The sequence below is a fragment of the Amaranthus tricolor genome, chromosome 5 (genome assembly GCF_026212465.1).
Source record: "Amaranthus tricolor cultivar Red isolate AtriRed21 chromosome 5, ASM2621246v1, whole genome shotgun sequence".
In the NCBI taxonomy this organism is placed as follows: domain Eukaryota; kingdom Viridiplantae; phylum Streptophyta; class Magnoliopsida; order Caryophyllales; family Amaranthaceae; genus Amaranthus; species Amaranthus tricolor.
Window position 1 is genome coordinate 26,259,468 of NC_080051.1, and position 12,394 is coordinate 26,271,861.

Sequence of the window (12,394 nt, forward strand, 5' to 3'; positions counted from 1 at the left end):
GAGCTGAATAACCCAATTGAAATAATTATTAGCAATAAGTTCTTTTTAGATCATCTCACCGAGAGATGATATCCCATAAGAATATTCTTCAAATGTTCAGCATTTGACTCAAATATTTGAGAATTTCTATTGCAAGAGTAAATAAAAAACAATTATTTTTATAAGAGAACGTCTTTTAGTGAGACGACTTCAATACAAAAAGTTTATATTCTCCACTCATAATTTGTAAAAGTTAGACCATTTAATTCATATATAGAGTATTTTTTGTCCACTTCATACAATTTGAGAATAAAAATATTACAAAAAACTAGGTGAAAACTTGAAAAGAAAATTTAATGATAATCAAATTTACACCGCACATATGCTATGAAATCCCTCAAACTGTTCTACATTGATGTCAAACAAGTACGCCTAAAATCATACCGGACAAATACTATATGACTACTTACGACTGCGTATATATACTGTACTACTGTGCTTCCTATCTACATGGTCTGGGTTCCTTCAACATCAGACGATTTCGCAGCAACGACAAATCTGCAGCAAAAACGATTCAATTTGACAAAGCCTTTTAGAAATTGAAGATGAAAGCGCAAATAGAACAGCACCATAACATCATTTACATATACCTGGTGTCTCTGTAACTGAGAAGTATGCTGCTCGGAAGATACTTCTGCGAGATTAATTTGGTACTCCATCGCCAGTTTTAAGCACCCAAGCACCTCCCTTCGATACACAAAACTCAGCGATAACCTATGAGAACAGACAACATCAACACGACACAGAAACGTCAAGTCGGCATCTTTCACACTTGTGATATAAAGCATAACACAAAAATCTCTTGAAACTAGACAATTTAAAAAAAACATAACAATACTCTAGTCTATACAATGCAAAATCCAAAGAGAGAAATATTTTTCGGTATTGCAATGTAAAGCAATGGCGATGAGCAAAACAAAAGCTATACTAGTATTGAGCACATAATGGAATCGGACTGATGACTGACCTTTTGAAATTCACTATTAGTAGGCTCCCTTTTAAGTCTAATCTTGGCAGCTTCAATAATTTCACCTTTCTTAAGCTTTACGTTGAGGCCTCTTCCAATCAAAAGGTCAATAATTACTCTTCTGTAATTGAAGTGAAAGAAGTGTTAAATCTCCAGAGACAGACAGAACAAAATAGCAGAAGTCCATTGACGCCCCAATGTTCGGAAAGACCAGCGAGCAATAACTTAGACTCTTAAACGACAGCAGCATATAAGAGAAACGTTGCATATAAAAGAAAATGATCTTTGCTCTTTGTTGCTAATGGTAAGTTTCTACTTTTTTGTTGATAAAAGGTTACTTAAGTAGTTCTTGACATACTCAATAGCAGGTTAAATAACTAAATGAGTGCTGACTACAATTGCATGTACTTAATCTATTCCGTTCGCTACTTAACATAGCGGCCGTACTACCTTGAAGTGAATGACATTAGAGTTTCACAAAGCCTCTCAACAAACCCAAAAGAACGATACTACGTACAGCATACACGACACGCAGAAGAAACTGAGAAAGATAATACATGGTGAAAATGAACCTGAAGTGACACCATAGTTCACTTAAATATTTTGGAATCACCAGAGATTTTAAAAACTTATCTAACAAAACAAATCTGTTAAAATGACCAATTGGTCGGTCATTCTGCTCTGTAGAACACATCCAAAACAAAATAAGATATTTAAATCATTAAAACCAAAGAAGCACTGGTAGATGGTACATTCTGGATTTTGAAGAACAGAACATTTATATCCACATAGGAAAGACTGCCTCACTTCAAAACCTCCCTCCTGCCCTTGACTCAATTTTTTTACATAGGTCAAGCAAGAAAGAGAGCTGAATGACTTTTTGAACCCCTTAACTTCGAATTGATGCAAATTATACTCGTAACTTTCGCAATTGTGAAATTAGAACTCATTAACATTTTTTGGGCATGCATTCACCAGAAAATACTGTTATTAAATGATTTCATCTTTATCCCAGCAACTCGTTTACCCATGAAAATCTACTGTAGACATTAATCGTTTATCTGTAACTTCTCTTTATAACCATATCCCCATCAACAACATCAAGAGTATTGAACATTGTTTGACAATGAAGTACTGTTTACAGAATAAACCAAATTAATGTCTTTTAACAATAATGTATAATGTGCACTCATTAACTCATAACCACGGTATACCAACTTCATTATTGGATGAAAAAAAGCAAATTTCAAGGTATCTTTTTGGTCTTTTCATAAAAATAACTGCAGAAAAGGTGCAATGTTATCAGGACAACTAATGCCTATAAAGGTTAGCACCGCCAGAACACAAGTCGTCATCATCATCATACCCAGTGTATCCCGTTAATAGGAAAACTATGACTAGGTTCTGGGGAGGGAAGGACGACGACAACTCATACCCATAAAGGAGAGTGCGGTCAAAGAGTCCCCCAGCTCATAGAACACAAGTCAAATACTAGCAATCAAATTGAGGCGTAATCTCACAGTTTTCCGAGATGATCGACGCCAATTAAAGTTAAGAAGAAGCATCTATGTAATGGATTTTGATTTCACACTAGCAAAAATGTATGGGATTAGTTTCCATCAATAAAAAAGTTAAGGTTTTTATTTTCTCAATTGACAAATTAATGGACAATTAACTACATTCGCAGAAACTAAACAGATGAAACTTGTTATGTTTATATGATTGGTCAAATTGTTGGGACTAAGATCGTGGGCATATGCATGGATGCCAATTGTTGTGCGACAGCGGAAGCAAAGATCGAAAAACAATAATGAAACAATAAATATTCAAACAAACAATAAAGAAAATCACACCGAGAAATTAACGTGGTTCACTATCAACGTGATAGCTACATCCACCGGCACCGAGAATAAACTTTTCACTATAAACCGGGAGATTACAAGATGAACACGAGAAACCACAACAATGGCTCTCCAAGCCTTTTCTCTCTTAGTTTTCCTCACTTTGTGTTTTGCGTTGCATCTCCTTCATAATTCTAATTACATGAGGCCTTTATATAGTATACCTCATAATAAAAAGGAATTAGGTTAAGAAAATACAAAAAACCGTCAGACTAAGAGTAACCGGCCAAAAACGTGCCAAGAAACCGCCATTACGCGAGCCGCAGAGTGAGATCAGAAGCAACTCTGCGCCCCGTGGAGCCCAATCTGACCAAGCTCCGCGCCCCGCGGAGTAGTGTTCAAGTCACAGTATTTCAACAACCTTAACCATTTTTTTAAAATTCACAGTTCACAATCAGGAGACAGGTCTTTTCAAATGCATACACCCCATGGAACGTGAAATGCAGCAAAATGGAAATTGGGATATCACTCATAATATTAAGTGTTAGGCCCAGGAGCAGAGCAAACAATTTCGATGCACTGTTTATAATAAAATAACTTAAATTTTTATTTTATTAATAGTGATTTTATAAAATAACTTAAATTAAGTTGTTAAAATTGAAGTTTCATCTCTAATATTAAAAGGAAGAGAAAAAATAGTAATAGATTGATGGCTTATAATAAAAAGAGTAAAAGTTTAAAGGATTGAAAAATTAAGAAATAAAATATTGATTATTTTTATAAATTAAGTTGGTGATAATTGATGTTTTGAATGAGTAAAAATTAAATAATGTAAGAGATAATATTTAGAAGTTAAGAGTTGCTTTGGAAAGAGTTAAAAAAAGGAGAGAAAAATGTAATCAATAGGAATTGAACATGTGATTATTGAAATGTTGTAAAACTCCAACCAACTACTCTACCTTGATAATATGTTATTCCAATATAACTTTTTATATGAGGCTCTTTAGATTTAGGAGTCTTGTGCGATTGGGCACCCTGCACACTCTCAGAACCGCCCAGGGTGTTAGCATAAAGCCACGCCATATGACTTAATAAAAATGATTCCTCATTTTACATATATGTGTGAATTCCTTACCTCAATAGGTCAAATTCTGGATGCTCTATGGACGACTTCAACACATAGAAACCATTAACATTAACTGCAATGTCACAGCGTGAAGCTCTTCGATGGGGCATCAGCAGCCACAACAGCAGTAATAGCTCCAGCATCAGCTTTTGGGAGGGAAGGCATAGAAACATCCATGTTCTTTAGACCCTGGTAAAGTGTTTGCAAGCTGGTGAAAGATGTACAAATTCATTGAAAATTGTAATGAAACTTTATGTTCAGTCATCATCTTCTTCAAAAATCTTGCTGCAAGTTTAGTCGTTGAGCTATGATACTTAAGAGCAACCCATGGCTGCATTAAAATTAGGAAAAAAAAAAAACAATCGATAAGTGTTAACGGGTGAAGGAGGAATGCTTATGTGTTGTGATGAAAATTTTATCATGCACGTATATTGGCATATGTTTAGTAGTGGTAGCAAGCATCTCCCGAGACAAACAAGATGCAATAATCACATGCTAAAGACAAAATAACAATATCAGCAACATAAGAAATAATCTGTTCATTTGAAAACCAAACCCACCATCAAAAGATTTTGAAGACATAAAGTCACATAATTAGTCATAAAATATATTGATTGAGTTCTAAATGAGGATAAGATATTCACCAATAAATGGACAATCATATTTCTTACCTCCTCAACTTCTAGATCCATTTTCTTACTCTGCAAATAAGACAATCGCAAATATTAGATGCAATCAAACATGTAAACACGAGTAACAACCCACTTGGTTCATTACATTAATCAAACTATATTGATAGCATGTAACAAACATGACAAACCATTTAAAATCATTTAACCCAACTACGTGTTAGCATAAGAAATCTTTTATAATCAACAGACACATTTGTATTAGTTCAAAGTAAAACTATAGCAAAAAAGGAATGTGCTACAAAATAAACCACTAAACAAGAACCCTATGAATGCATAACGACTCCGAAACTAATTTTGAAGGATTGCTTTAATATACTTTCAACACAAGAAATGATTAGGAATCATTTTGTTGAGTGACTTGCTCCTCAGTCCTCATCCTTACAAACTACAGAAAATACAATGTTGCCATTCAAATTTGTACTTAGATATCAACAACAATGTCAAAGCTTTAATCTTATTGGAGTCGGCTATCTATTCTATTATTTTCAATTTTCTACCATCTCAACATGTACATCTAGAGTTTTCATATTCTTTTCCAATCTTGTGTTCGAGGTCAGCTTCGGTTTAAATCCCACAAGACACCTTTCAAAAGTGCATTCGCAACTCACCTTTCAAAAGTGACCATCATAATTTGATATGTGGTTATTATATTTTACCATCAAGACTTTTGATTATAGCCTTAGTTGTTCCATTTGGATACTAATACTAAATAAGAAATAGGTGACACCTGATGATTGCTTGACAAGTGGTGTCGTGCACTGGGCCAGCTAAGCTGTAGACTTGCATCTAGGCTACGGTTGGCTTGACTTTGGTGGGGGATTAAGAAAAAGGATTAGTTTGGAAGATCTTACTTTGCTTTATATTGAGTACACAACATTCTTTTTTGGAAATGTTCAAATAAATGCACTAATACTTTTTAAGGACACTTTTTCGATGCAATTGACTTGTTTACCCATACTCATAGTACCCACCTAAACAGGACCATTCACTCCTCTAATCACATGAGCATTTCGGTACAAATTTTCTCGCTCTAATTCCTTAATTTGTGTGCCCAACACAAATGGTGTATTTAAAAGAAAACAAAGGAAGTATCATTATATGGATACCAAAAATATTAAAGATTATTCTTGCATAAGGATTTGGGAGTAGGAAGAATTTGAGTTGGCCAGTACGACGTATAATACCTGCTGCCTCAGACGTATGGCACCATTACTAGATCCTTCTTTTACAGCACCATTTGAATTTCTCTTCTTTGATCCAGCAGAATCTATGTATTCCATTGATGGACAAAGCTGCACAGCTTCATGGATGGGATTCACATACATCTGCAAATTCAAAATAACAAAACAAAGCACTAAAATTGAGTCACCATAATAAAGCCATACAGTAGCATTTTCCTTTGTACCAAGATAAAAGAACATACATTTTGATCTTTAAGGTAAAATTTTACTAAGTTTAATCAATATTGTTGATCACCACCGGAGATAGCCGTGGATCAAATCCCATAAGACCCAGATTCAGACCTTCGTACTAAACCCCACCCAAAGAGCATACCTTCTTACCAAACATCACCCACAATAGCATATAGGGTGAATTTTATTGCGTTTAGATAATAGTAACATCGTACATCAACTAAAATCTTCTATTGAGGGATTTTAGAAGAGGAAAGAATGGAAATGATGAAAAATATACCTTCTTACCAAGCACCACCCCAACAGTATATTGCGTAGTTTGAGGAAGCCAGCCTGAAGATGACAAAGTCTGGAAACAGGATGACAAATTAGATTTTTCTCCTATATAAACTTGCTAAAGATTACAAAAAAATATAGCATGCTTTAAGCAGTTGAATAAACTCCAGACATAAGCAACCTCACTCAATAAGGCTTCAGCCCTGTTTGTGATTAGAGGAGATGGTATATAAATAGTTGGCAAAGTTATTTCAAATATTTCACATAAACTAGTAATGTGAAATCAAAGGGCATGCATTGTAGAAATGGGGTGTTATTATATGCTCCTGTTGAGTTTTTATCAAAGATTTCCTTGATTATGACAAAGGATCTTGATACATGTTGCAGTAGCATAAGAACACAAATAGCAAATTCAATGTAAAACCAAGTAATCTAATTCCAAACTACCTCCATCCCTTGTCAAACTTACCCTACTCCTATAAAATCTTCACTTTGAATGCCAATGTCTTAAACACAAAGTTATCACTTTAAAACAACAATAAATTATTTATAGACAGGTTGTTAACCAATAGAGCTACCCGAATTTGACGCCATAACCTTAAAATGAGGCATACGCACATATTTACATTTTCCAATTGTTATGATAAAAAGCGTGAGCACCATATATTTTCTTGCTCATAATTTATATAATGAGCCACAGCCTTTTGTAATATGGTGGTCAAGATTGTGCATGGAAGGCAATAACCAACTAGTGCACTAATTGGCGTCGAATTCTTGCTCTTTTTTTGGTCTGCCTCTTAAAACTCTGCATCACACTTTCATGAAATGGCTATAAGAATTTTTAAATAAGAACCTTAAAATGTCCAACACAAAAGAAGGAATGAATCCTTAAATAATTATGCAAAATTTTCAGGTTAGATTGTAATTTCTATTCATATAAAGTTACATTCACATCATGTATATGATCAAGTACTAGCTCAATCATTGAAAATAAAGCACTCTACACTGGAAAAAAAAAAAGCGAAACCAAAATCATAAATGTCAGTTTACTAACAATAAAACACCAACCTGCTTGGTTATCTTGAAGTGTTCATTTGCATTCGAATTAAAATTATCAGAATTCATATCAATGGACAAATCCACCTCCACCTCACTGGCTTTCGGTTTATATCTCACCTGCTCATCGAAATAGTTCAAACCAAAAATAATTACAAAACCTCAATAAAAATAAACACAAACTGCTACAAGTTAATAGTATGAAAAATTGAATATACCTCAGTGCATCGATGTTTTCGTAAGGACGCCACAACGGCCGCATTGGATATTGCAACACATACAACTAACATAAACAAAACAGTATCAGCATCAAATTTCCGCATATTGCGTTTGTTTCCTGGAATTTCATTTCAATTCTGATTTTTAATGCTAAATTTGCAAATCTCAGAATTTGAGTTCAATTTCTTTTGTTTTGCAAAACTTAAAAATTTCATTTCAGTTTCTCTACATCTCCACTGCTGTTACTACCTGTTCTCCCAAAAAGGTAAGGGCTTCCATTGCCTCGACATTCGCGGCACTGCCACCCTCTGCCTTCCACCTCCACCACCATAGGGATAAAGAGAGAAACATAACAAATTATTTCTTTCCAGATAATATAATTTCTATGAGTTTACACCATCAAATCTTATTATTGCCCATTCAATTTCTAAACTCGGAACTAAAATCTTTGGTCAAGCTATAATGCAGTTGTTGGGTGGTACTGGTGGTGATGAGAAGTGAAGATAGAGTATAGGCGCCAACGATAATGGTGGATGGCCACGGCACTGGTATTGGCAATGGAGATTGTCGGCCAACGATATTATTATAGGAATGGCGATGGATCCTGGACCCAGCCCGGATTTGTTTTGACATGTCTAAATCCTAAACTTTTGGATCTGTTGGATCCGGTTCGGTTTTGGATTCGTATAAATTGACGGATCTGAATCCTCAAAAAAACCCAAACCAAACCCGGATCTGTGGATCCTTAGGATCCATTTTTTATTAAAAAATCTACTAAATTGCCCAAAGCATTCTCTGTAGTTTACTAAAAATTTTACCAAATACTAGCATGTGGTAAATAAGAACAGTATAAAGCTCCAAAGGGAAAACAAAGCTATGAACTTCTCTTACTACTCACATAATTCAGTTGTTGTATTAAATGTTGTCTGAGCACGAACAGTAGGAACCCAAAGGACAAAATTCAAGGTTGAAAAACACAAATTAATTAGGTGAACAGGTTGAAAAAGAATGTAAATAATTAATTATCCAATGAAAACTACTAAGTTATCTTTTTATCAGTTATATTACTGTTGATCACGACTGATGTAAAACAAATCAAATGTATATAACTATCTTGGGACCACATCGACAAATTAAATATGGTGTGCACACTTTATAAGATAATGGAAACCTTCTTCCCATTGCCTTGCCAAATGGTTTTGAGATGGTATATATCTCTTTGGTTTATAGAGTGTGTGCAACCTCGTGTTTTCCCCAAGTACGTACTGACATTCACAATAAGTCCAGCTCAATTTAACACAGGAAGCAAAATTCAATTAAACGCGGAAAACAAGTTGGATCACCTTGGGAAAATAAGTTGGTTTATAGAGTGTGTGCAACTGTAATTGAAAAATCGAAGAATATTAAACTGTGCCAAAATTTGTATTCGGAAATTTTGTGTCAAATCCGGAACTGTAATTGAAATTCCAGTATCCAAACAGACAGTTAAAAAAACAATTCATTAATTGAATTAAATTTCTTGAATCACCTTAGGATCAGAATCAGATTCAGAAGGATTGAAATAAACATCATATTCAGCAACAACATCATCTTCCAACTCCATTGCATTCGAATTCAACTCAATGTCTTCCTCCTCTTCTTCCTTAAATTCTACATTACATCCATTATTCACCAACAACTTATCATCAATATCCATCTTAAAATCCTCCGAGGAGATAGGATGAGGATCCTCATCCATCTTAACCACTACCGGATCAGGTTTAAGTGCCGGCTCAGCGTTTGGCTCGGCGCTAACAGCCAGCTGCTTCGTCTTCGATCGACTGAAACCTACCGAATTTCAGAGCGAACCTTGAAGACGAAGGCTTCTTCGGAGCTTGAAACGGATCATCTAAATCATTGAAATCCATTTTTTATATCTGAGGTTTTACAATGGCGTAAGACGGCACTAATTTTTTGAAGGTGAGGAGGGTTTTGAATGAATATTTATAGGTTTTGGAATTTGGAATAGTAAAGAATTTGTCTAAACTCTAAAGAATTAGGTTAAGAATATAGAAAATTTGAAAAAAAATAAGACAATTGAAAAACTTTTTTTTCAAAATAAGCTCCGTAAAAACTTAATTCCCAAAATAAGCGTCCATACATCCAAACTTAAGTTTGGTATAAGTCGCTGTTGAAAGAGAAAAAAAAATAAAAAATAAAAGGCTAAAGTCGCTGTTAGTAACAACGACTTAAAGAGTAAGCCCTTTTTTTTTAGCTTTCTTCTTCCTCATTTCAGTTCACGATTTGTTTTTTCATTTGCAATACTTACGAGTTCTTCTTTTTCATTCCACTTTTGTAATCAACTTCAATTATTCAACTAAACTCATCAAATTCCAAGTTTGTACCACTAATTAGTTCTGTCATCTTCCTACATCGACCTAAAGTATTTTTTTTTGCTTTTTTTCCATTTTCAGAATATTAGGATTTGTTGAATTTTAATCATCTTTCACATTAATGTAGGTTCACAAACTTGCAATTTACTAATTCTTGTTGATCTACAGCTAATTGAGGTACGTTTTTATTATAAAATTTTTTATTTGGTGTTTATTTTAAAATGTATGTCATGTATAGTGGTCATTTACACTTAAACTCTACGAATATGTCGAATGTAGTTTTTATTTACCTTGATCTTCATAATTAAAAGTTTGTTTGTGAATTTTTTTGTTGAATAGAAAATGTATAGTGGTCATCTATTTATGAACATGATGGTGATGTTGATTTTGTATGTGTTGTTGTAGAAATGGATTCATTTCGTGTGACTGTTGTATGCTTTTGGAATGGTTCAATTCGATCAACTAGTAACAATGTTAAGTATGTTGGGGGAAGACGTAAACTATTTGCATGCAACTCATACATGAATTTGAATGAATTTAAACATTTTATATGCTCTAAGATTGGCATTGACACTACAAGAAGTACTGTTAATCTCAACTTCATCTCAACTTCATAACCACAATCACAAAGTTCTTCAATACAATGCTCCTTTGAAATCTACATAATACATATAATATAATAACGTAAGTGAACTTTCAAAAATAATATTAACATTTATAAATTGAGAGTAAAACTAACATAATACCTTATGTTACCTTTAAAAATTGATTGAAAAGGAGAATGATTTAGAATGAATATAATGAAGTATGGGAAATGATGGAGCTATTTATAAAATATCAATACAACAACTATTTTGAAGTTTCTAACGTCTATTTTTCTAATTAACAACGGCTACTTTAGTTCATAAAAAAAAATAAAATGATAATAATTGGCTAAAGTCGCTGTTATTAACAGCGACTTTAGCCTTTTATTTTATTTTATTTTTGGGATCTTTCGCTGTTAGTAACAACGATTTAACCCGAGGCTAGGCTTGGATGTACGGACGCTTATTTGGGGAAATAAGTTTTCACGAAGCTTATTTTTGGATTTAAGTTGTTAAATAATCTTATTTTTTTCAAATTTTCAAGAATAGAAGCTTTATTTTAATTCTATTCAGCTGGTGTTCTGAAACAGGCCCAACTAAGCTTAATTAAAATAATAGCTAGTCTTGGACGATACAATCTTATAATGAGACCGTCAATTTGGAGCGGCCAATTCGCGCGTGTAACACTCTTGGCATTTTTTTTCATTTTCTGGACATTTTTCAATTTTAATTTTAAAGGTATCAATTTTGATCTTAAAGGTATAAGGTCAAAATTAATAAATGCCCAGAAAATTAAAATGTTGTTACACACGCGAATTGGACCGGTCCAAATTGGCGGTCTCATAATGAGACTGTCTCATCCAAGTTGTTGTGTTAAAATAAAAGATGATAATGGGATGATCTCTCAAAGAGACCGTCTCTCACAAGATTTCGTGAATTCTATTAGGTTAAGGGTTACGATAAATAAATGTGGGCCAGGTCTAAAATTCGGTCTTTTCCGCTCTTTAAGCTTCATAAAATTTTAATTTTAAAATAAGTTTGTCAATACTGGAATTTAGATATTTGGTCGCTGTTAATAGCATCAAACAAGAGAAAATTTGATCAAAAAATCAAACATAACTTTGTTCAATGTTTCTAACAACGAACAAGAACAGTATGCTTTATAACTATTTTTGCTAAAATGTATAATCAAAAAAATATATTTTCTTGCTAAGAACGATATTGGAGAAGCAAATTTTTTTTCATTTTTGACATGTTTCTCTTCCTAATTTATCTCTATTTTTTAATTTATTTCCTACAAAATTACAGGAGGAAATTTCTCTATGGTTACGATAATTTTTTTCCTTTTTCAAAATTACACATTTTAGCAAAAAAATTATAACGAGTACATGTTCATTGTTAGCAATAGCGAACAAAACTTTGCTTGACTAATTTTCTCTTGTTAATTGTTACTAGCAACGAACATTTGCCTTACCTCAAGTTCAGGTCTGTAAAAAATATGCTTATTTTGAAAATTAAAATTTTTTCAAGCTTAATTTGAGATTTTGTTTATATGAAAATACTTAGTTATTTTAAATTTACAGCAAATTCTCTATCAATAAACCGTTATTCCTAAAAAAGACAAAAACAAAATGTTTCTATTCTCTTTCAATTACTCTCAATAACAAATGGTTTTCAAAAACTAATTTCCTCTTCTCACATATTCTCTCATCTTCTTCTCATTTAATTTTCTTCCTTATTCATGGGGATTTTTTATGAATGTTTTGAATTTATTGTTTTAATTTTGTTGAGTTGTGATTTTTTTTTTTCA

The 12,394-nt window shown here is 33.3% G+C and overlaps 1 protein-coding gene across 4 annotated transcripts; it reads right to left on the reverse strand.

Annotated features, from left to right (window-relative positions):
• Positions 1 to 213: 213 nt before the first annotated feature.
• On the reverse strand, positions 214 to 8,528 carry LOC130813896 (uncharacterized). Of its 4 annotated transcripts, none has more exons than XR_009042253.1 (10): positions 7,878 to 8,527; positions 7,628 to 7,692; positions 7,422 to 7,529; positions 6,358 to 6,426; positions 5,850 to 5,990; positions 4,645 to 4,674; positions 3,983 to 4,304; positions 1,007 to 1,127; positions 630 to 753; positions 214 to 537 (listed from the first exon to the last, which is right to left on the reverse strand). XR_009042253.1 is itself a non-coding variant. In XM_057679804.1 (7 exons), the coding sequence occupies exons 1-7, from the start codon at positions 7,957 to 7,959 to the stop codon at positions 4,055 to 4,057; spliced, it is 603 nt and encodes a 200-aa protein (XP_057535787.1). In that variant the 5' UTR covers positions 7,960 to 8,528; the 3' UTR covers positions 3,659 to 4,054. The 4 variants fall into 4 exon arrangements, 2 of the variants coding, with proteins under 2 accessions (XP_057535787.1, XP_057535786.1); XR_009042254.1 differs by having other exon boundaries at positions 233 to 537; positions 3,983 to 4,162; XM_057679804.1 differs by lacking the exons at positions 214 to 537; positions 630 to 753; positions 1,007 to 1,127 and having other exon boundaries at positions 3,659 to 4,162; positions 7,878 to 8,528.
• Positions 8,529 to 12,394: the final 3,866 nt, after the last annotated feature.